The following is a 26,193-nucleotide window of genomic DNA, read 5'->3' as shown; positions in this document are numbered from 1 at the left end:
AGACGGCTGAGCGACCGGCCCTAAGTGTCACAGTTAGTAAGGGGCGGGGCTGATTTGATCCCTGGTCTGATTCCAAGGCCAAAACATTGCTAAACTACCTTTACACAGGAAGTACTACTCATGGATAGAAGAAACAAAGGCCAAAATCACTGCTGAAAGCCTGTCATTATTGAAAATATTTTGTGAGATGTATCATGTCAATTTAAGCATTTTCTAAGCACTTACTACATGTTAGCAGTGGGTACAAGCTTGCTCTGCTTCAAAGGGGATCAGGCCAGCAGATCCAACCATTTCAGTACAGAGTGGAATAAAAGAAGCTGAGGGTTCCTTATAAGCAAAATGGAAGACCATAAGCCGGTCTGAAGATAACGTAAGTAGTGTATCAAAGGGGCCAACCAGAGTAAGCCAAGAAGAGAAAATGTAGTCACGGGGAAGGAAGTCACGGCCACAACAAAGTGTGCGATAACAGATCTACCTAAGGAGACTACAAGTACTTCCGTGTCATTGCAGAGCCTGGATGTTTGTGCGGGTTTTGGGGCGGGGAGGAGGGGAAGAAGCAAGGAAAAAGATCGCCCCAAAAATCAAGCCCATGCTGAGTCCTTTCACTCAGAAGCTGCAGCTTTCATCACAGGGCAAGAAAGAGCCAGTGAAGGACTGAAAGTAGGGAAGTGCTTCGTTGCAACAGCCTTGTGGTCTGAGGACCAACGGCAACAGGATCAGTATCTCCCAGGAGACACGTAGACGCGGACTCCATCTCAGAGCCGTGGAAACAGAATCCGATGTTAACAAGACCCCGGTGATTAGTGTGCACAGTGGAGTGTGAGAAATTCTAGGTTAGAGCCCTCCGGTGCAAGGAAAGATGCTTGTGTGCCAACTAGTGCAAAACAGGATAAAACACGACATAGTCCAGTATTCCACATCAATCCACCATTCTCTAATGAACACTGTTAACACACTTACAGATCACCAAAGTATCATGCATTCCCTAACAGAACCTGAACCTTAGACCCATTACTTGGCATCTTCATTTAAATGTGCAACTGCCATCTCAAACTTAAGATGTCTAAAATCTTCCCATTTCTTCTTATCCTAGCACAGAGACTTGCTTATGAGGGCATGAGCATCTGAAGAAGCAAGGTAATGACAAGAAGGGGATGTCATATGCAGATGATGTGTGTGGTAGCTCGTAAGAAAATTGGGGTGGTGGGGCGCCTGGGTGGCTCAGAGGGTTAAGCATTTGTCTTCGGCTCAGGTCATGATCCCGGGGTCCTGGGATCGAGCCCCGCATCGGGCTCCCTGCTCCGCAGGAAGCCTGCTTCTCCCTCTCCCACTCCCCCTGCTTGTGTTCCCTCTCTCGCTGTGTCTCTCTCTCTCTGTCAAATAAAATCTTAAAAAAGAAAAAAATTGGGGTTGTAGGGAGCAGTCCCAGAAGTGGTGGGCAGAGAGAATGGCCAGAGTGACTAGGAGATTAGTTATATTTAACAATTAAGTTACTTGGCTTAGCAAGTAAGTAAATGTATTGCTAAGTTTTTGCCTGTCTAAAAAATCATTTATAAACATGGAAAGGGCAAAGACTAAAAAACATTCAAGCGTTAGACTGGACTGGAAATATGCACTCGTGGGTTTTTTAATATACACATGCTAACAGAGCGATAGTTACAGATGTATGTTTTCATGTATCGTTCTATTCAAACTATATATATATACATATATATATAATAAACTAATATTCCAGCTATCTTCCATATAAAAATATAGAGAAATAGGGGCGCCTGCCTGGCTCAGTCTGTGGAGCATGCGACTCTTAATCTCAGGGTTGTGAGTTCGAGCCCCACGGTGGGTGTAGAGATTACTTAAAATCTTTAATAGGGGCACCTGGGTGGCTCAGTTGGTTAGGCGACTGCCTTTGGCTCAGGTCATGATCCTGGAGTCCCGGGATCGAGTCCCACATCGGGCTCCCTGCTCGGCGGGGAGTCTGCTTCTCCCTCTGACCCTCCTCCCTCTCATGCTCTCTGTCTCTCATTCTCTCTCTCTCAAATAAATAAATAAAATCTTTAATAAAAAAATATAGAAATATATTTGTGTTACATATGCACACACATGTACACAAGTATTTCCTAGTATGTCTGCTAAGTTGGTCTGGAAGCAACGAAACTGCAGTAGCAGCGAGTATACTAATCAGATCTCGGTTTCTAAATTCTGACTACACCAGAAGGTACCGGGACTCCCTAGAGAAATACCTGACACGGGAAAAGGACAAGATGAGCCTGGAACATCTTGTTGACCATGAAGTAAAGAACTGCTTGAAGTATGTTTAGGGCACATGTCAAAAGGACACAAAAGTCAGACTGAAGGGGCTTCCGATGGCCAAATCAGGGTTAATCATAAAAATAAATAAGAATAACCTTATATAATCCATTGATCCATTGACTAAAATAAGAATATGAGAAAACATAAAAGAATACAGGAGGAGGAAAAGTTTTTTACAGTATAATGCCAACTAATATATGTAGAAAGAATGTTGTAAATAGAAAATCACTTGGCAACCATTGCACCAGTAATTGATGGAGGCAGAAATTGCTAGTATATGCTAAAACTGGTGGGTGGAAATTTGATGAGGAACACGGTATGGACATTATATCCAATTATCTCAAATACTAACCAATTACAAAGGGACTAAGAGTTACTTCACAGCAGGTAAACCCAGCAGACACCAACATGAGCAGGTGATGGTCATGAACATCACCCATGGTGGGAGAAGTCAAAATCAGGCAGCTCCTGATTTATGCAGAAGAACATAGCATTACTTCTGTGGTTCCCCCGCCAAGATTTCATGGCCTGAGTCTGGTCATAAGGAAACACTGGATACATCCAAGTTGAGGGCCACTCTACGAAAGGTACCCTTGAAGACAGACAAGGATGTGCAACCCAGGAAAGACTGAAAAACTGTTCAGGATTAGAAAAGGTTTAAACAAGTGTTTCTGGAGAACATCCTGAGTGAGAAAGGAGAAAGAGACACTTCGGGTACAACTGGTGAAGTCCAACTGGAGTCTCTGGGATGGACAGTGGTGATGGCAGCAATGTAGATTTCCCGACTGGGTGGTGTAGAAGGTGGTAATGTAGGAGGAGCATCCTTGTTTCTTGTAGTTACACTCCAGAGTATTTAGGGGTGAAGGTACATGATGTCAGGAAAAGACTATGTGGGGTGGAGGGTTGGAGAAACAGCAAATGCAGATAAATGGTAACAGTTGGGGAATCTAGGTAAGAGGACATAAGATTTCTTTGTACTAGTCTTATAACTCTTCTGTAAGGTTAAATTTTTTTTTAATTTTCTTTAGATGTCCAAAATCTACCTTCTGAAATTTCTCCTATAAACATATTCCTCCCACTGGAGGAATAAAAGTAAATGCAACTCGGGCGCCTGGGTGGCTCAGTTGGTTAAGCAACTGCCTTCGGCTCAGGTCATGATCCTGGAGTCCCTGGATCGAGTCCTGCATCGGGCTCCCTGCTCGGCGGGGAGTCTGCTTCTCCCTCTGACCCTCCCCCCTCTCATGTGCTTGCTCTCTCTCATTCTCTCTCTCAAATAAATAAAATCTTTAAAAAAAAAAAAAAAGTAAATGCAACTCTTTTCTCCATTCTTCCATTTCTCAGGCCCTAAATTTTAGAAAGTTGTTCTCTCAATAACCACACACCATGTCCAGTTCATGAACTAATCTAATTCTGTTGGTTCTATGTTCAAAATAGATCCAGAATCCACAACTTCTCACCACCTCACCACTACCATCCTACTCAAAGCCAGCATCATATCTCAACTGAACTAATACAAATAGCCTTCTGACTGGTTTCCTTGTACTCACCTTGCCCAGTTATAGTTTTTTCTCTACACAGCTGACAGTCCTCTGTTCTAGAACTCTCTAAAAGTTCCCATGTCACCTAGAGACAATAAAAGCCATAGTTCTTACAGTGGCCTACAAAGCCTGTGTAATCTGCTACCCACTCAATTCAATCTCATGTCCTATTCTAATTGTTATGGACTGAACTGTGTCCTCCCCAAATTCATGTTGAAGTCCTAACCCCTAGTACCTCAGAATATACCTGTATTTGGGGATAGGGTCTTTAAAGAGGTAATTATGGTTAAATAAGGTCATATGAGTGGGCCTTAATCTAATAAGGACCAGTGTCCTTATAAGAAGAGGAGATGAGGATCCAGATGCACTGAGGGAAAATGAAATAAAGACACATACTGAAGACAGCTACCTGCAGGCCAAGGAGAGAGACCTCAGAAGAAATCATCCTGTTGATGCTCTTATCTTAGACTTCTAGTCCGCAAGAATGTGAAAAACTGAACTTCTATTGTTAAAGTCACCCAGTCTGTGGTACTACGTTATGGCAGCCCCAGCAAACTAATCAGTAAGCAATCTCCATTCCCCTTAGTTCACTGGGGTCCAGTCCTTCTGGCCTTTTTGATGTTTCCAAACACATCAGGCATGCTCTGCCTTAGGACCCACTGGCTCTTCCCTCCAGCTAGGACTCTCTTCCCCCAGAGATCCAGGTCTCACTCACTTGCTCCCAGCTCACATGTCACATCATTGAGGTCTTCCCTGACCATCCTGCTATATAATAGAGCACCCTTACCTCCACCACAGCCATCTTTTGCTACACCTTTACCCTGCCTCACTTTTCTTGAAACACTTATATCTGTCAGTTGACTATTTCCCTCCAACAAAGAAGGAAGAAATTTTTGTTTGTTGTGCTTACTCTTGAACTCCCTGCACTGAGAATAATCCTGGTATACAGCAGGTGATCAGATACCAGATGAATGAAAGAGTAATGTTCCCATCGCATTTACCTCTTCAGGAGCAAAAGAACAGCGTTTGCCGTGCTTGAGTCTAAGCCAGTTGTGGGCTCATCCAGGAACAAGATGGCTGGATCGGTAATAAGCTCCATTCCAATACTAGTCCTTTTTCTTTCTCCTCCAGACACACCACGTATAAATTGAGTTCCAACCTAAAACACAAATATCATTATTAACAATTACAACCACAGCTACTACCATTTGTTGAGGTCCTACCCTGTGCCAACCCCTTACAGGAAACTTTATCTCATTATCCTCATTTATTCCAAATAGCAAATAAATGAAAATATGGGAGAAGAGGTAGTTTTCTCTTTAGTAAGATGAGCAAACTGAAGCTCAAGTCAGGTAAGTGGCTAAGCCTAATATGAATGCCATGCTTAACGGGACTTCATGTTCCCCACCAAGTCAAATATTTAGTTTTAGTTTTAGTTAAGTTAGAACCCTAAAATATATGGCCCTGGTATTGTGAAATCACAAAGCAAAAGAGAGATTAACGTGGGAGAGGAAAAGGGGAAAGCATCTATAATTTATTAGTCTTCTTAGACCCTCTCTCCCCACTCCTCCAAAAGTCCTCAGTGGGCTTGGCAAATGGGAAAGTTTACTTTCTATCAACACCACATTAGTACCTCTTCAATCACCATAAGGTTCCCCAAATTGACCCTGCCTACATCCCAACTCACTACAGAATTCCTGACTCATTCAGACAAATCCAGAAGGCAGAATATTTTACAGGGCAACTGGCCCAGTCTTTTCAACGAGTCAATGTCATTGTGTGTGGAGGGCAGGGGAGTGGGCGAAACAAGAAGGTTTTGGGCGAGGCAGGAGGTAGGAAATAATTCCTATATTAAGAGTCTTCAAAGAGATAATAATCAAGTGCTACTCATGCCCTTGACTGGGTCCTGTAACAATTGAGCTACAGCAGACATTTTGGAGACAACTGGGAAAATGTGAATGAATATGGCTTAACATAGCTGATAGTAAGATACCGTTGGTTTTGTTGGTTAATAACGGTACCGTGGTCATGTAAGCAAATGTCTTTTTTCTTAAGACGCATAATCAGTATTCAGGAGTAAAATATGATATTTACAACTTTCTTTAAAATACTTCAGAAAAAAAAAGCTGAAGCAAGTATGGGATAAGATGTTAACAACTGGGAAATCTAGGCGAATATTATTAGTAATCAAACCATTATATTAATTACACCACAACCATGTGATTACGGTAGTAATGAGACTATTCTCTCTACATTTCTGTTATACTTAAAATTTCATAAAAAGTAAAAATTTTTAAATGTATTTTCAATTAATTAGATAAATAAATTCCAAGAAGTCAACAACTACCTTCAGCTCATCTTCCCTGGAATTACATGCAAGGAAGTTAGGGCAATGACTGCCTGTTGGTAAAGAACTTGTACCTAAAGACAAAGATTGGAAAGAACCTTACTAAAAAGACCAAATCGAATAAACAGAGCCAAGGCAAAGGAAACCCAAACTCATGAACTCCTAAAACAAAAATAAGTGGTAAATGGTGGCATCTCAGAGTCATGCTTTCAAATGAAATACAAGCAAAATACATTCTACATTTTTCTAGAATGTCAGACAGTATGACATGAAGCAACAGCCAGCAGAATACCCTGATCCTTTGTTATCTCTAAGTAAGGGATATATGTATCCAGGGGAATTAAACTCCTGCCATCACAGGCTCAGTCGGTAGAGGATGCGACTCTTGATCTCAGGGTTGTAAGTTCAAGCCCCAGCTTGGGTGTAGAGATTACTGAAAAATAAAATCTAAAAAAAAAGCTGAACTATAGCCACCATAATCTAAAAAAAGCTCATCTTCACCCAAAGCTTCAAATATCTTCCCAGCAAATCTCTCATCCTTAGTCATCAACTATAAAATTTCCTTGTTCATCTCATCTCTTCCTCCTGACTCTGCACAACCACAAAAGGAGTTATTTTTGTCTCTCTTGCCCACAGCTGTTACCTCTAAAACCTAAGAGCCCAGCGATAAGCACACCAGTCTGTAAATAAGTACTGGCAGAAGAAAAGAAGACAGGAAGGGAGGGAGGGAGGGAGGAATAAGAGAACAAAGTGCCAAAAGAAAGGCTACAGAAAAACAACTCAGATGCTACACAAATTAGAAATAGGGCACCTGGTGGCTCAATTGGTTAAACATCTGCCTTCGGCTCAGGTCATGATCCCAAGGTCCTGGGATGGAGTCCCACGGCAGGCTCCCTGCCCAGGAGCCTGCTTCTCCCTCTCCTCCCTGCTTGCGCTCTCTCTTACTATCTCTGTCTGTCTCTCTCAAATAAATAAAATCTTAAAAAAGAAAAAAAGAAAGAAAGAAACCCTACTTTGACTAAATATTACTTTGAAAGCCAAATTATAGCAAAGTGAAACACAGAGCCAGAACCCTTCGATTTTTGTCATTTAAAAATTCTAGAAATATACCTCAAAAGCAATGGAACAAAGTCTCCTGGAGGAAGAGGAAGGAGAGCTAAAAGGGGAAAGAAAACAGGAAGAAGGAAAGTTAGTGGAAAGATAGTGGCTGAGACATGACAAACAGTGTGGAAGAACATCAAGAGCTATAGTCACATGGAAAGGGCCTCATGTTCTTCTTCTATATACTAGACCAGCCTGCCACACACTTCATTTCCAGGATTCAAATATTTTTAGTTTTTTTTTTTACCTCATTAATTTCCATCTTCATATTTTGTAACAAGTCCTGTTTCTCATCATTACAGAGAGCAGCCACTTTTGACCACACATATTACAGAAAACTTCTGAGGAAGAGTTACACTATCCACACAGGTGAGATCTTATTTGCTGGCTATGATCCTGTCTGGTTTTTCCACATTACCTTGGAATCGGCCACTTTATCCAGACCTAACTGCTGAATGACCTTGTCAATTCGTTCATTTTTTTCATGACTCGTCATGGTGGTCGGAAGCCGGAGAGCTGCTGAGAACTGTAAATTTTCTCTCACTGTCAGAGTTCCCATCACGACATCATCCTTAAAGCAAAATGGCATTTTTAACAAGACATATTAGGTCTTTTTTAATACCATCACCCTTAAGTACGTGTAACTTAATCCGCAAGAATAACATATCCAACATAAAGTCCTAGCTAATGATGAACTTGCAGTTAGACAAATGACAGCAACTCCAAACACAGCTGAAAAAGCCGGAGGGCGTAATTTTCATTCCCCTATCTGTACACTCAAACCGACACAAGTAATTGTGATTACTACTAGCTGACATGTCCAGACCGCTTTATACAGGATTTAGCAAAAGAGCTTTCTAAGCTAGGGGAAGGGCAAAAAAGGAAAATAGTGTCTTGTGGAAATGATAACTAGAATGGATACCATTGTCCTTATAGCGGTTATATTCCAGATTCTTCCTGCCTCTTCATTTAACACCACTCTGAGACTTTTTTTTTTTTAATTTTTTTATTCTTATATTATCCCCATACATTGCATCAACACCACTCTGAATCTTAACAGGAGATTATGAGAGGCTGGTGTGAAGAAAATTGGTTCCACGAATATGTCATTTGGTCAGTTGGAAGTACATTCAACTATCAGCCAAGGCACTTGCTCATATAGAAATAGAAGAAAGCTAAAATACAAATCCACAAATACTTACTTGTACCACATAACCTGAATTACACTTGAAATTGGCAGGTCGAGGTGCTCCATTTATCAAAACATCTCCAGATAATCCATTCGGATCCTTCCTTGCAGCTAAGATATCTAACAACCTATGAGAGGACATATACATTGTTGTTTTTCTCCAATTCAGGCTATATCTCTCAGCTACTCTAAATCCAAATTCTGCTTAAGTTAGAATATTAACCGATCAAGAAATTCCATGGATCACCTAAAATTATGTATTTTTTTTTTCAGGTACTTCCTCGAGTTCAATTTTTATTTAAATTCTAGTTAGTTAACATATATGATAAAATTGGTTTCAGGCGTAGAATTTAGTGATTCATCATAAAATTACGTACATTTTCGAATTCTCACCTTCCCTTTTCAGTATATACTACAATAAAACTCAAAAACATGGCACAAGTCACCACTGGCTGATCCAGCACAGACTTCCCAAACAGGCTTCCAGGTCGTGTGACCTTGGGGGTCTCAAGTCAGACAACGTGTTCCTTTGTCTAAGACACAAGTCTTCACTTAGGCCTTTGGCTCCATCTCCCCACTTTCAATTTTTTTCTCTCTCCTTTCCCTCCCCATTAGCTCAAATCATAGCCGACAGCTGTATGGCCAATCATGTCCTGTTAGCGTGTCCTGTAGTAAGCTGACCAAGTAAGAGTTCCCGGTCCTTGGGACAACCACAAGCTAGCATCATGCATGTTATCCACAGCGCCTAGAACCACACTAGACATGCAGCAAATGCTCGACACACACCTGCTCACATAATAGTCATCTTGAAAAGCACAATAAAACTGCAAAGAAAAAGCTAACTTATGCTATTATACTCACGAAGATTTGCCACCACCTGTGGGTCCCAGAATGGCATTGAGGCCAGGTCTCATGATGCCACTGTAAACACAGAACATAACAATTTATCAGCCCGCTTCAAAACCGGTTCTATAAATTTAGGGTCTGCATCTAATACACTCAATGAAAGTGATCAAACTATAAACAGAAAACAAGCACAAACCAATGCTTAAATGAAAAAGACACCGAAATGTCCATTAACATAAGTCCAGCAAACAAAGGATCTTAATCACTAGTCAAGACGTGTAAGAAAAATGGCTTGGGTCCCTCTAAACTCCTTTTACTTCTTCTCTAAACCATTTATATTTTTTGAAATTTCAAGTTTCTTTAAAGTAACAGATTCTGGTTAAACATCTCTGTTACACTCACCCTCTTAACCCAGTGTGAAGAATGTAACAAGTCTTAACTAATGTTTGATGACATTAATTGATTTACTTCAAATCACCTCAGTTGCTACCTAGTCAGGTTCTACACAATTAATAAATCAATGGATTTCTAGAATTACCAGTAGTGTTCTCACCACTTAAAACTAGTCAGATTGGGATGCCTGGGTGGCTCAGTCGGTTAAGCGTCTGCCTTCAGCTCAGGTCATGGTCTCCAGGTCCTGGGATCAAGCCCCGCATCGGGCTCCCTGCTCAGGAGGGAGCCTGCTTCTCCCTCTGCCTCTGCCTCTTCCCCCTGCTTGTGCTCTCTCTCTCAAATAAATACATAAAGTCTTAAAAAATAATAATAATAAATGGTGTCATCTCGCATTACTACCCACCCCACCATAGCATGCAGCCAGTGGTATACAACGGGTAGATCACTAAATGCCGAACACATCAAGTGAAACCTAGCTGAAGGACTCACGGCACATTGATTGCATTTTAGTACATAATGGTGAATCCTCCGGTCTCATTTTATGGGGACGTCCATGCCGTTCCCACTGCTTGGAGCACCATCCCTCCCTACCCTGCTCCACACACACACACACACACACACACACACACACACACACACTATAACACACTTTCACTTTCTCTCTCATGCCCCCGGCCCTCCAATTTAAGTTTAGGGGCTTCCACAGGGTCTTCCCATCCCTCCATCACAGTAGAATAACACAGTGATGTGCCTTACTTGTCTGAATCCACCATTAGACTAGAAGGTTTCTGAGAACAGAGGACATACCTCTGTCACTAGCATCTTGCACGATGTCAAGCACCTAGCAGATGTCTAAAATTTGTTGAGTAAGTGAGTCACTGCATTTTTATAAATAACAATTACAGGAAAACAAAAAGACAAGTTTGAAAAAAAAAATGTCAAGAAGAAGGAAAAACTTGATAGCTGTAACAGAACACAGGCTGTGAAGGGATGTGGGAGAAAGAGAGGTGACAGCTGAAGGGTGGGCTATTTACTTGTATCCAAGAATGAGAAAAGTGAGCAAATCAGTAAGTATATCAAGGATAATGAGAGCCAGGGTTTTCATTTTTTGAGATGTTTTACAAACATAGAAATGTGGAAAGAATGCCAGGGTATTAGATACAATTGGAGGTATTAATGAGAAGTCCTAGGTTTTAATCTACATACACAGATAGATATAGAAAGTTTTAGGCACGTGTGTATACATATATACAGATATGTGTTCCCTAGGTCTACGCACTGAGAAGGCATAGGACAGAGGACATTCCAACAGCAACAAATATCCCAAACACCCAGATCTTGGTTTGTAAATACCATGCTCCACAAAAAGGAACAACAGCTGATTCCAGGTCTGAAGCAGGAAAAGTATTCAGGGAGTCTGAAACTTCTTGCTGTGTCAAAAAATACTCAAATGAGAGGACAGGTCAAAAGAATGAGTTAAAAAAAGCAAAGGTCTCCCACTAACCGAATCAGAAACAATGGGAGTATCAAGAATAATGATAGGGGCGCCTGGGTGGCTCAGTCATTAAGCGTCTGCCTTCGGCTCAGGTCGTGATCCCAGGGTCCTGGGATCGAGCCCCACATCGGGCTCCCTGCTCCGCGGGAAGCCTGCTTCTCCCTCTCTCACTTCCCCTGCTTGTGTTCCCTCTCTCGCTGTGTCTCTCTCTGTCAAATAAATAAATAAAATCTTTAAAAAAAAAAAAGAAGAAGAATGATAATAGGGGCGCCTGAGTGGTTCAGTCGTTAGGCTGCCTTCAGCTCAGGTCGTGATCCCAGGGTCCTGGGATCGAGCCCCGCGTCAGGCTCCCTGCTCGGCGGGAAGCCTGCTTCTGCCTCTCCCACTCCCCCTGCTTGTGTTCCTGCTCTTGCTATGTCTCTCTCTGTCAAATAAATTTTAAAAATCTTTTAAAAAAATCATGATGATAATGCATTACTATTGAATATGAAATCCATGAGTCTATACTGAATGAAGAGATGATGAATAAAACTTTTTTCTTTTAGTAGACTGCAAATTAATCCATGCCTAAGAGATGAATTAAAACAGAAAATCACCCTTTGATAACTATCATAGTGATCATTACTGCTAATTTGGGTAGGAAGAATCAATGGGAGCTGAAGCTGGTGGGGTGAAGATTAATGAGGAATAAGGTTTTGGAATAATGTCTTATCTCCCCTCATAGCATTTATCAATTACAAAGTGGAAAATGGTAACATTATGGTGGAGAAGGTTGGTAGACACCAACATGACCAAGTAATCAAGGTTAAGGGGTGAGACAGAAAAATACCAGGTTGCATGAGACAAAGGAGACATGATGTGGTGGTCAGTCAACTATGTTAAGAGCATGGTTGACCGATGGTCTCTTAGGACCCACCACTGTATTCACTATGAGGCTGCACTCCCCCGGGGCTACTCCAAAACAATGACCTGAAAAGAGGATCCTTATTTCTGGAAAACATACATCAAAGGAGTTATGGACATCATATGGACAGCTTGCTTTTAAAAAAATACTAATGATAATGGGTATATAAAAATTAAAAGTGACAAGCAAATGCACTGAAATGTTAACAGGTGGGGCATCCAGGTGAAAAGTGCAAGGTTTAAGTTTAAAATTATGTCAAAATAAATAATAAATTTAAAAAATTCCCAAATAGTATAATGAATTTCCATGAAGACTAGTGGATATCCACACAGTTACTGGAATGGACCATTTTTTCCATAGGTCTTCAGCACTGGTGAGGGAAAGCTCAAATGCTGGGCATGGAGACAAACTAAGTGTAACAGATGATTTTTCATGAGGAAGTAAAATCTCACCTTTTTGAATTCTCATAGTCAGATTTTATTTTAGCTTCTTCACGCCCCTCCCCCAACCACAAGAGGAAATCAGGTTCTAGTTACTCAGTTCTATAAATGAAATTACAAAATGTCCAAAGAAAAAACGAAAACCAAGACTCTCACCAGCTTTTTTGAAATACAGTAACTATTGTGAATGGTGGTGGTGCTATAAAATACAAATCAAAAATAACACATATGAGAGCAATCTTTCCCCAGCCCAGAAACTCTACTTAGATGAAGTCAGCAGATAGGGGAAAGATTAGAAATACTGCAGCAAAAATAGGGATGACCTCTCTCAGGGATGCCTAAATCAGAAATGTGAGATAGCAAGGAAACCAAGCCCTCCTGTCCTTTTAACTATAAAACTGGAAAGAATTGCAAGATTTGACTGCCTTTTTACGAACCTAGTTATGTGTGTTTAACCTAGGATGAACTCATCCACTGCTGAAATGCATACCACTGGACCATAAAACCTTATGAAACCTTGAACAGATGACACTTTTGCTGTATCAAGGTATTAATCTAGTAGCTTGAAAACATAAGCAAGATAAATGTACACTCACACAGAATGCATTTTAAATCTATTCCACCTGTGCATATTCCAATCATTTACCTTCCATTCATCAGCACAAAATCTGAAGTAACCACCATTTTCTTGATCATTATGTTCCATAAAACACTTGTCAGCTTTTCAGAAAGGTCAGTCAGTTCTAATCTAGGCCTGATTCCGTTCCTAATTTCTCTTATCACTTTGGACTTCAACTGCATAGCATAAGCTAAGCTATAGCTGTCTTCTCTTTCAATAGTCTCTGTCTGCCTGTGTAATGGAGAGAAGCATTAAGTACATGGTACAAACTACTATATAAACAGACCACTCATTTAAAACAAGTGTATTTGAAAACCAAAGTACTTTTCAGCATACTGTCATTGCAACTCCCGGACGCTAGCATCTTGAACATAAAGGACATAAAGTGCGTAAGTACCTGAAAGTGTCCGGCTCATAAGTTACAGCCGCACATCTCTGTTTCAAAGATCAGAAAACTAAAGCTCCAGGGATGACAATTATATCCCCATGACCAAGAACTAGCAAATCATACAGCCAGTCGCTTGCTAGTGAACGCCAGGGCATACCCAGAAAAAAATTAAATGACACATTAATTGTTCAGTTTCTCAAACTAAAGTTGATGCACATGGAACAACCACTTTAAAAACAGTTTGGCAGGGGCGCCTGGGTGGCTCAGTCTGTTACACGTCTGCCTTTGGCTCAGGTCATGATCCCGGGGTCCTGGGATCGAGCCCCGCATCGGGCTCCCTGCTCAGAGGGAGTCTGCTTCTCCCTCTCCCTCTGCCTGCCATTCCCCCTGCTTGTGATCTCTCTCTCTCTCAAACAAGTAAAAAAAATCTTTAAAAAAAATTTTTTTAATAAAATAAATAAAAACAGTTTGGCAGTTCCTTTAAAGCGAACCATATACCTAATATGTGACCCAGCCATTTCACTCCAAGTTAGGCACACGAAATAAAAGCATGTGTCTGTATGTTTGATTAGACTTGCACACAAATGTTTGTAACACCTTTATTTGCAATAAGCAAAAACCTGTAAAGCTCACTGTATGTCAATAAACTATTTTAATACAAATTCATGCACATACTTGATATCTGTCAGGATTTCTTTCTCAACTGTTTTTCGGCCAAGAAGAAAGCCACTCTTCACTTTTACTCGATAGCAAATGTTATGAAAACTTAACACGGCTACTTCAGTAAATGTCTTCAGGTTGTTGGAGGTCATCCTGGAGAGGTCATTGGTGTTTCTTCGTGACATTGGGATAAAAACTTGATCATTATTGGAAGACATCTGGAGAGTTTTGGCCTTTCTGTAGAGGGAAAAGCAACAGTAAGTTGATAGTCCAGATAAATGAGATTGCAAACACCAGTAAGAGTACACTTAAAACAAGTCCATTTTGGTACACATTTCCAATTATAAAATAAGTCAGTCCTGGGAATATAATGTACAGCATGGTGGCTATAGATAACAACACTACATTGTATATTTGAAAGTTGTTAAAACAGCAGATCTTGAAAGTTCTCATCACAAGAAAAAAGAATGTGAGGGGCGCCTGGGTGGCTCAGTTGTTAAGCATCTGCCTTCGGCTCAGGTCATGATCCCAGGGTCCTGGGATCGAGTCCCACATCGGGCTCCTTGCTCGGCGGGGAGCCTGCTTCTCCCTCTCCCACTCCCCTGCTTGTGTTCTCTCTCTCGCTGTGTTTCTCTCTGTCAAATAAATAAATAAAATCTAAAAAAAGAAAAAAGAATGTGACTTTGTGTATGACAGATGTTAACTAGACTTTTTGTGGTGATCATTTCACAATATATACAAATATTAAATCATTATGTTGCACACCTGAAACTAACATAATGGTATATGTCAATTATATCTCAATTAAAAAAAACAAAAATGAAGATCTAAACTTTAAAAGAATGTAAAATACCTCATTAGTCATTTTTATACTGATTACATGCTTAAATAAAAATATTTTGGGGGCAGATATGGTCCGAGATGGCAGAGAAGTAGGAGACCTAAACTTTGTCTGGTCCCAGGAATTCAGCTGGATAGGGATCAAACCATTCTGAACACCTACGAACTCAACAGGAGATCGAAGAAAAGAATAGCAGCAACTCTTGGAACAGAAAAGTGACCACTTTCTGGAAGGTAGGACGTGTGGAGAAGTGAATCCGAGGCGATATTCAGGAGGGTAGACGGCGGGGGAGGGGGCCTCCGTCGGCCGCTACCAGCAAGTGATAGAACAGCAGAGCACAAAATCGGAACTTTTAGAAGTCTGCTCTGCTGAGGGACGTCGCTCCAGTGGCTAAGCGGGGGGTGGAACCCTCATGGGACAGTGTGGTCTCAGGACCCTTGGGGTCACAGAAAGACTGGGGGTGCCTGAGTGTAACATAGCTCCCAGGTATCAGAGCGGGAAAGCCGGCTGCAGAGACAGAGCCGAGGAGCAGGCTCTCAGCTCGGGGTTGCCATAAACCATTATCCGCGGCATAGTTGGGCCAGTTCTCTTCGAGCAGGGGCCCAACAAGAGGCAAAGGAAACAGTCAACCAAACCAAAAGGCAACCGACAGAATGGGAGAAGATATTTGCAAATGACATATCAGATAAAGGGCTAGTATCCAAAATCTATAAAGAACTTATCAAACTCAACGCCCAAAGAACAAATGATCCAATCAAGAAATAGGCAGAAGATATGAACAGACATTTTTCCAAAGAAGACATCCAAATGACCAACAGACACATGAAAAAGTGCTCAACATCGCTCGGCATCAGGGAAATCCAAATCAAAACCACAATGAGATACCACCTCACACCAGTCAGAATGGCTAAAATTAACAAGTCAGGAAACAACAGATGTTGGCGAGGATGCAGTAAAAGGGGAACCCTCCTACACTGTTAGTGGGAATGCAAGCTGGTGCAGCCATTCTTGAAAACAGTATGGAGGTTCCTCAGAAAGTTGAAAATAGAGCTACCATACGATCCAGCAATTGCACTACTGGGTATTTACCCCAAAGATACAAATGTAGGGATCCGAAGGGGTACATGCACCCCGATGTTTATAGCAGCAATGTCCACAATAGCCAAACTATGGAAAGAGCCCAGATGTCCAACAACAGATGAATGGAAAAAGAAGATGTTCAATCAAATGAACATTTATGTGAGTGCTACATACATATGCTGATTTAAAAATTTTGTGCCTTAGAACAAAAGATACTTTATGCTTATGCATATATAAAATAGGGTTATAATACTGAAGATAGTTTCAAGTAATAGCTGTTGACTTAATCATACCTAGCAGTAAGTGGAACAGACTTTTCTGTCTCCATAAAAGCAGACATGTTATCATAAATTGGCACCATAGAAAGATGTCCATTAACAGATGAATGGATAAAGAAGATGTGGTATATATATACAATGGAACATTATGCAGCCATCAAAAAATGAAATCTTGCCATTGGCAATGACATGGATACAACTAGAGAGTATTATGCTAAGTGAAATAAGTTAGTCAGAGAAAGGCAATAATTATCATATGATCTCATTGATATGTGGAATTTGAGAAACAAGGCAGAGGATCATAGGGGAAGAGAGGAAAAAATGACACAAGAAGAAACCAGAGAGGGAGACAAACCATAAGAGACTCTTAATCTCAGGAAACAAACTGAGGATTGCTGGAGTGGAGGGGGTGGGAGGGGTGGGGTGGTTGGGTGATAAGACATTGGGGAGGGTATGTGTCGTGGTGAGCACTGTGTATTGTGTAAGACTGATGAGTCACAGACCTGTACCCCTGAAACAAATAATACATTATATGTTAATAATAAAAATAAATAAAAATTTTAAAAAATATCTTGGGGGCACCTGGGTGGCTCAGACAGTTAAAGCATCTGACTCTTAATTTTGGCTCAGGTCATGACCTTGTGGCCCTGGGATGGAGCCCAATGGGCTCTGTGCTCAGCGCAGAGTCTGCTTCAGATTCTTTCTCCTTCTCCCTCACCCTCTGCCCCTCCCATGCGTGAGCTCACACTCTCTCTCTCAAATAAATAAATAAATAAATAAATAAATAAATAAATAAATAAAATCTTTAAAAAAATTTTTTTGGGATATAGTGGGTTCAATAAAATATATTAAGCATTTTTTATTTTTTCAATTTTTTTAAAGATTTTATTTATTTATTTGACAGAAAGAGACACAGTGAGAGAGGGAACACAAGAGGGGGAGTGGGAGAGGGAGAAGCAGGCTTCCTGCAGAGCACAGAGTCCGATGTGGGGCTTGATCCCAGGACCCTGGGATCATGACCTGAGCCAAAGGCAGACGCTTATGACTGAGCCATCCAGGCACCCAAGCATTTTTTAAAAACAAGTCCGTTTTAAACTGGAATACAATATATAGTTCCATTTCCAATGAATAGGCCATATTGCAGGGATAAGAACAACCATGGGAACTATATTAGGGAGGCAGACACAACTATGAATGCATAAACTCCAATTAGCTGTCAATTAAATATTTAGAAAGTAAATAGAGAATATGAAAATTAATCAAAATTCATGAAGCAGAAGAAAGATGAATGGGAGACAGACTTGCCTGGTTTGAAAACCAGATTATGAGACAACTCAAGATTAGGGGCAGACCACATGATCACCAACACCCTGCTTTTGTTTTTGTTTTATTTTGGACTTTATGACGTAGTTATTACAAAAAAGGGGGTTAATTCTGGCAGTCAGAAACAAGAGAAATTTCTCTGAATTTATAGCTCCAGACTTTATACCCTTGGTTGTTATGCTCCCTCAATTAGCCAAGAAAATAAACTCCAACAAAACTTTTTGGGATGATATAATCCCTTCCATAATGGGTGACTATATTTAAATTCCAGGAAGATTTAGAATTAGGTATAAAAATGATCTAGAGGGCGCCTGGGTGGCTCAGTTGGTTAAGCGACTGCCTTCAGCTCAGGTCATGATCCTGGAGTCCCTGGATCGAGTCCCGCATCGGGCTTCCTGCTCAGCAGGGAGTCTGCTTCTCCCTCTGACCCTCCCCCCTTTCATGTGCTCTCTCTCATTCTCTCGCTCTCAAATAAATAAATAAAATCTTTAAAAAAAAAAAAAATGATCTAGAAAACCAAACTAATAGTGAATCAGGTAAAGAATTTAAACCAAAAACAGTATTAAATTTATAAAAGGAGTTTAAAAATGCTTCGTTAGACAAGTTACAAAAGATTTAGATTAAAAAGATTTAGATTGGGGCGCCTGGGTGGCTCAGTCGGTTAAGCGACTGCCTTCGGCTCAGGTCATGATCCTGGAGCCCCAGGATCGAGTCCCGCATCGGGCTCCCTGCTCGGCGGGGAGTCTGCTTCTCCCTCTGATCCTCCCCCTCTCATGCTCTCTGTCTCCCATTCTCTCTCTCAGATAAATAAATAAAACCTTAAAAAAAAAAAAAAGATTAAAAAAAAATAAAAAATAAAAAAATAAAAAAATAAAAAGATTTAGATTAACATACTTAATAGCTTGTGAACTAGGTTTGAAATATGAAATGTCCATAAACTTAGTTTTTTTGGTTTTGGTTGTTTTTTTTTTTTTAATTGAAGTTGACAATCCTAGCTTTAATTTTTAAAAATCAAAGTTATCCACAAAGAACTTTCTATCTGGCTATGATGGACTAGCTTTTCCAAACCAAACATTCTCCTAAGAACAACCATAAAAATAGATAAAACGTAAGGCAGAACTATTTGAAAAGTTCTCTCTGATGAGAGTAACCAAAGCAGAACTTGCAGGGCCAAATTCCTGGAAAGCAGGGAACACAAAGGTAAACCCAGCATTCTGTGCCCTTTCCGCACACATGGGTGGGGCAAAATTCAGAAAAACCAGGCAGAAAGTTGCTAGAGGCTAAAAAACTGAGCAAATATTTAAGTAGCCAAGGGTGCCTGGGTGGCTCAGTCGTTGAGCATCTGCCTTCAGCTCAGGTCATGATCCCAGGGTCCTGGGATCCGGCTCCGCATCAGGCTCCCTGCTCCGTGGGAAGCCTGCTTCTCCCTCTCCCACTCCCCCTGCTTGTATTCCCTCTCTCGCTTTGTCTCTCTCTGTCAAATAAATAAATAAAATCTTTTTAAAAAGAAATATTTAAGCAGCCAATGATAAAGGAAATTTTCAACTTTTAACGTTTGTGAGCCCTGCTACTGGGCTCTCAGGGAAGCTATGCTTTAATATCTCCCACCAAGGTCAAAATGACTCAGCAAAACCTCAAAGCAAAGGCTCTCTTTCTGCCTGGAGCACACATTATATGTCTGCGTCGTTCAAAAAATAACCAAAAAAGGAGTATTCCAAACAAAAAGATAAGAAAAACAAAACAAACGTCCCTGGTTTCCATAAGATTAAAGTCATACAGCCTTAACACGCTAAAAGCATAAGATAAAGTCTGGATCTTTCTGGAATGTCCTTCAGCATCATGATTTGTAACTATTTACGTAGAAAACATATATAACCCTGCACCAAATGTTTCTTCCCCAAAGCACTCTCTTCTTTGTCAAGATACTATATTGCGGGCAGCTGTCCTAACTTGGGCTCGAATAAAACGCTTTTCCTTTCTCTTTAAAATTTTTACTAGACAGGCGCTTTAACCAGCTAAGCCACGGCGCCAGCTCTTTAAAATTTTTAAAAAAGGTTTGTTCATTTTGCATCTACATTTCCTGGTGTACTCAACAGGAGATCAGAGTAACTCTCGTGAGATTTCCTGGGGGTCCTCTGGAACTTGGCTCTGGGTACCAGCACAGGCCCTTTATGGCCCTCTGACTTCGCAGCACCTCACAGATGTATCAGATGAGTTCTCTTGACATCTGCCCCTCCTTAATTTGAGTTGATGGTCCTGACTTTTATTCAGGTTGTTGAGGGTTACAGGGAAAGTTCTCTAGGTGGGAATAACTTAGAGGGGTTGGAGTTGATGGGTTCGTTGTTTTAATTTGACATTATACTAATTGGTATACTGTTAACATAAGGCTTGAGTAAATTTTCTGGCTAGAAATATGAGAGACTAAATCACTTAGCTCCCGAAGAGCAGGGACATTTGCCCCTTCTGGCCAAATGAGGCTTTCAGGTGACAGAAAGCCTAGCGGAAGTGTCAGAGGATCCTCCTCGAGACCTGTAGGGGTCCCATAGGAATGTCCCATCTCATAAGGTAATTAACGATTGGTTCACCCAAGGACGCACACATAAAGATTGATCATCCAGTGCTCCCAGCCCCCTCAGTGGTCTTAGACCTCACTGAGAGAATCCAAGACACATCAAAGGGTGTATTGCAGCCTTTTGAAAATAACTCTCACAAACAGCACCCTCTTGATCCACCACACTTAATATCCTTAGATCTTATTCAAGCCTTATTCTAAAAAGAAAACTGAAACCAAAAGGAATGGGGAACCATGCTTCAAAAGCTGAACAGCCCCTGGAAAAACAACCACCACCCACAGAAAACTCTGGCAGGCTATATGTAGAATACATATGGAGCATACACTTGCAAGTGCTTACTAATGGGAATATTTAAGGATAACCTGAGTCTCAGATCCCAAATGCGGTTCTTTGGACTGGATTAGTTTTTTTGTTTTTGTTGTTTTTGGTTTTTTTTGTTAAAGATTTTGTTCATCCACTTGAGACACAGAGATACAGAGACAGAGAGCATGAGCTGGTGGGGATGCAGAGGGAGAGGGAGAAGCAGGCTCCCTGCTGAGCCAGGAGCCCGATGTGGGGCTCGATCCCAGGACCCTGGGATCATGACCTGAGCCGAAGGCAGACGCTCAACCATCTGAGCCACCCTGGCGCCCCTGGATTAGTTTTCCTGTGTACACAGTTAGAGAAAGCCAGCTGTAAGACTAAGCAGCCAGAAACTAGGAAGCTGTTTGATTTAATCAGTGAAGCTCCTGGCTTTTGGGGAGGAACGAACTCTCAAGAAGGTACTCTGGGCTTCACTTGGCTTCTTTGTTGCTATCTGTGGACAAAACTGACCATGTTCTAGCTGACAATGGAAAATAACTATTTAATGGATCCATAAATTATAATGCTATTTTGTAATTAGATTTGCTTTAATAAAAGGAAGATATCAGAAAGTGGGTCTTTCATATCCTCTCCACAAATATTACTGAAACAGAGGTTAAATTTTGTTTGCATCTCATTTGTGTATATGTATCCATATGTGTTACAAATGAGATATTTTCTCTACCTCCAGATGGTATTGCTAAAATTAATTTGTAAAGGAGCTCTATTTAATTAAGTTTAAAGGCAAGAGCTTATAGAAATTGGGCATTCTAAAATTCAAGGATAAAAATAACTCAAATGTTTCTCAGGTTCACATGATCTGGGATAAAATTCCTTACATTCAGGCTTTTATGTTACTTGAAAACAAGGATGCCTCACAGGAAGGAACCCAATTGATGATCCAAAGAGATAAGAATAGACAAAAATTTAAGAGACCTGACCCCCTTCCCAACAGTGAAAATAATGAGGAAATGGGGAAGGAAGACAAGCAGCCACTGGAAATCCTACAACCACCTGGCCAGACACAAACAGCAGAACCACTGCCCAACCCACTGGCTGCTCCCCCCCTCCTCCGGGGCACTGAAAAGCAACCCGGGAAGAAGCCTGTTTCGCAGGAGGGAGAGACAGGAGATGGAGATAAAGGAAAGTTAGTCCAAACTCGGAATCTGCCCCTGGGCTTTAACGCAAGCCATATCAAAACACCAGCAGCATTTTTCACAGAACTAGAATAAAGAATCCTAAAATTTGTATGGTACCACAAAAGACCCTGAATAGCCCAAGCAATCTTGAAAAAGAAAAGCAAAGCTGGAAGCATCAGGATTCAGACTTCAAGTTATATTACAAAGCTGTGGTAATCAAACAGTATGATACTGGCACAAAATTAAGACACATAGGTCAACAGAACAGAATAGAAAACCCAGAAATGAAAGCACAACTATATGGTTAATTAATCTGCAACAAAGCAGGAAAGAATATCCAATGGCAAAAAGACACTCTCTTCAACAAATGGTGTTGGGTAAACTGAATAGCAATGTGCAAAAGAATGAAACTGGACCACTTACTTACACCAGACAAAAAATAAATTCAAAATGGATGAAAGACCTAAATGCGAGACCCGAAACCATATAAATCCTAGAGAAGAACACAGACAGTAACCTCTTTGACATTGGCCATAGCAAATTTTTCTAGATATGTCTCCTGAGGCAAGGGAAACACAAGCAAAAATAAACTATTGGGGTTACATCAAAATAAAAAGCTTCTGCAGAGCAAAGGAAATTATCAACAAACCTAAAGGCAACCCTACAATGCGTGAAGATATTTGCAAATGACATATCTAATAAAGGGTTGGTATCCAAAATATATAAAGAACTGATACAACTCAACACCCAAAAAACAAATAGTGCAATTTCAAAATAGGCAAAAGACAGGAACAGACATTTCTCCAAAGAAGACATACAGATGGCCAACAGACACATGAAAGGATGTTCATCATCACTTACCATCAGGGAGATGCAAATCACCTCACACCTGTTAGAATGGTCAAACTCAACAACAGAAGAAACAACAGGTTTTGGCAAGGAAATGGAGAAAAAGAAACCCTTGTGCACTGTTGAAAGAAATGCAAACTGATGCAGCCACCCTGGAAGACAGTATGCAGGTTCCTCAAAAAGTTAAAAATAGAACTACCCTATGATCCAGTAATTGCACTACTGGGTATTTACTCAAAGAATACAAAAACACTAATTCAAAGGGATACATGCACCCCTATGTTTATAGCAGCATTATTTACAATTGCCAAGATATGGAAGCAGCCCTAGTATCCATCAATTGATGAATGGATAAAGAAGAAGTGGTATATGTATACAATGAAATATTCTTCAGTAATAAAAAATGAAATCTTGTCATTTGCAATGACATGGAGCTAGAGAGTACTTTGTTAAGCAAAATAAGTCAGTCAGAGAAAGACAAATACCATATGATTTCACTCATATATGGAATTTAAAAAACAAAACAAAGGAGCAAAGGGAAAAAATGAGAGAGAGAAATCAAGAAATAGACTCTTGGGCGCCTGGGTGGCTCAGTCCGTTAAGTGTCCAACTCGGTTTCGGCTCAGGTCCTGATCTCATGGCTGGTGAGACTAAGCACCCCCCCACCTCAGCATCAGGCTCAGTGCTCAGCGGGAGTCTGCTTGGATATCTTCTCCCTCCACCCCTTCCCCGGCTTGTACTCATGCTCTCTCTTGCTCTCTCTCTCAAATAAATAGATAAATCTTTTTTTTTTTTTTTTTTTTTAAGAAACAGACTCTTGGGGCGTCTGGCTGGCTCAGTCAGCGGAGTGTGCAAACTCTTGATCTCAGGCTTGTGAGTTTAAGCCCTACGTTGGGTATAGAGATTACTTAAAAATAAAATCTTAGTTATAGAGAACAAACTAATGGCTACCAAAAGGAAAAAGGCTGGGGGGAGGGGTTAAATAAGTGATCGGGATTAAAGAGTGTACTTGTAATGAGCACCTGGCGGTTGTATGGAAGTGTTGAATCACTATATTGTACACCTGAAACTAATATAACACTGTAAGTTAACTAACTGGAATTGAAATAAAAACTTACAATGAAAAAAAAGTACACTGGTATAAAATGAAAATGTGTTTTTTCTCTCTGTTAAAAAAGACAAGGTTTCCTTGGATTGTTGGTCTGCTCTTGATAAGAAATTACAAAGTTTTTTTTCTTTATCTGCCCAGTAAAACAAAGTTTCTGTATTTGTTTTTATCAGGTCTTTAATTACTTAAGAATACTAAAATATGTCAATATTAAAGGAGCTGAGGTTTGCTAAGAACTAGATAAGAATCTCTTATTGCCACTTTAAACAGATTGCTAAATTTTAAGTTTTGCAATGATCTCTAATCCTATTTAGGCATGTGCTTTAAAATGTTTTTCATATTCTTAACAAACTTCCCAAAACTTTAAATTCTAAGTAAAAGTTTGTTGACTAATTAGGCTTGTTTATTTGGTATGTTAGGTTACATGGGAAACACTGTCAAACAAATATGATAAACCTTCTTAGATTGTATTATGTGGGTAAATGCTACATAACTATTCCAGAAATTATATAAAATTCCTAAAGTTTTAATATGCCCCAGTATAATGCCATCACTTAAAATTCTAATTATTGAAATGTTAAAATGTTGTGTATCACAGAAATAACCAGATTTCCTTGTCAACCGCGTTATAACAAACTCTCATCATATCTTTAACCATGTCCATTTTTGAGTCTTTTGTCATTTACAGTTATTATTCTGATGCTCTTGCAGAATGTGTTTCAACTTCAAGGAGATTCACAAAAAGGACTTTTGACAAATACAGGTTTCTGATACCCTTAAGATCACAAAACTCAACTAAGAATTTCCAGCACTAACAAAGAAACTGCACTCTAACAAAACTGAAATTAATTACATGGGACTAAGTGAATTAAGAAAAAATAATTACAGTTTTTATAACTCTAGTTTAAAACTGTTGGTTCTCTGCTCTTCCAAATTTAAGGAAACTTCTCTTAAGATATCTATGGCTTACAAAAATATGATAAAATATTCCTTTGTGAACATATTAAAACATTTTCTTTTCTCCCCACCTGAAAACTCCAGAATTTAGAAACTCTCAGTGATTATTCTTGCTTTCATGGCAATTATTTATATAAGTTCAATTAGAATCTGTTCCCCTTGTTACAGGACACTATTGGAAACATTGGTTGTATTACCAAGGCTTTGGTTGGAATGTCATATTTGAGAGAGACATTCATAGACTCAGATATGACCAGCTTTAAGGAAGTATGGTTGACTGAATGGAACCAATAAAGCCCCTTGGAGATGTTGGCCCGATACCTTGCTTACAGAGCTCCCAGCAGCCTTACCAGGTGAGTCAAGAATGTCACTTCCTGGCAGATGCAGGAAACCTCAGGATATTTGGAGGACCTCAAGAAGAGAGGAACTCACTGACCTCTATAGATATTGCAGTAGTATCTGATGGCAAATTTTAAGTATTAAAGTGCAATCTGAAATTCCTTATAAAAGTTCCCAAAAAGCAGATTTTAAAAGACCCTATATGTTTAATTACTATTCTTGCTGTACTTATGTAAATAATTAGGCCAAGTTTGTTAAAACTGGACTTATTTTACAAACAAATTAATCTTAATTTGGCTATCTTTGACAGGAATGAAGGTCACTTTTGAGAGAAAGATTATAATTTAACAACACACCTTTGTGGATATTAGATTTAGTTCTGATTAATTATCTTTGAGTGTGTGTTGTTTGCCTATAAAACTGGGTTGGATCCTGAATTCTTCTGATTTCCTCCAATATCTGGCTATGACTCTCCAAATCAAGGTTTCTAATCTTCTCCCATTCTCTTATCTTAAAATCATTAAGAATGAAAACTGCCCTTTTTCCTAAAGCCCTACAAACTGAGGCTGGACAACTTGAGATAAACTTTAGAGAAACTGCTGTATTTATATAGTATAATATATACACCATAATATATATAGACCGTCTTAGTGCCTATCACTCAGAAGGATCACCAGAGAGAGACATGCTAACAACAAAGCAGAAAAATCCATCAGATTGCTGCTGCCTGCTCCCATTCCACTTGAGCCTGACATCTAGAAACCTCACTGGCAGCCTTCAGAACTCAGATACTGGGTTTATAATTTGTTCCAACCATTAACCTGGTTTTTCTCTGGTTTCCATAGAAATGCCTCTTACTAATTTCCCTGATTGCTTGCTGAACAAGGCAGAGTCTCTATGACAGCCAATACCCCTTGCCACACCTATATTAACTCCTCCTCAGAAATAAGAACCCATATAAATAAAATCAAACAGTGAACCACTTGGCCACAACAGGCTCTTGACCACCACACTCTTTTCAAGGTGGGCTGGGGACTGGTTTAGTGATATTCTCTTGGATAACCATTGGTATCAGATCAATTTTAGAGGGAATGAAAAAATTAGGTTTAACTATACTGTTACTATTGCTTGGAA

At 40.1% G+C, this 26,193-nt stretch overlaps 1 protein-coding gene across 6 annotated transcripts in view; it reads right to left on the bottom strand.

Moving 5' to 3' along the window:
* The window catches only part of ABCG2 (ATP binding cassette subfamily G member 2 (Junior blood group)), a 144,070-nt gene that overhangs the window by 24,220 nt on the left and 93,657 nt on the right, over positions 1-26,193 (bottom strand). For all 6 annotated transcript variants that reach the window (XM_035004538.1, XM_035004544.1, XM_035004539.1 and 3 more), the window contains 5 exons: positions 14,246-14,467; positions 9,347-9,406; positions 8,499-8,613; positions 7,715-7,867; positions 4,850-5,007 (listed from right to left, as the gene is read on the bottom strand). In XM_035004538.1, coding sequence (XP_034860429.1) covers positions 4,850-5,007; positions 7,715-7,867; positions 8,499-8,613; positions 9,347-9,406; positions 14,246-14,467 — 708 coding nt within the window. The remainder of the gene's footprint in view (positions 1-4,849; positions 5,008-7,714; positions 7,868-8,498; positions 8,614-9,346; positions 9,407-14,245; positions 14,468-26,193) is intronic.

Source organism: Mirounga leonina, unplaced genomic scaffold, assembly GCF_011800145.1.
Source record: "Mirounga leonina isolate KUSES-001 unplaced genomic scaffold, KU_Mleo_1.0 Mir_129, whole genome shotgun sequence".
Taxonomy (NCBI): Eukaryota; Metazoa; Chordata; class Mammalia; order Carnivora; family Phocidae; genus Mirounga; species Mirounga leonina.
This window is presented reverse-complemented; position numbering and strand designations above follow the sequence as displayed.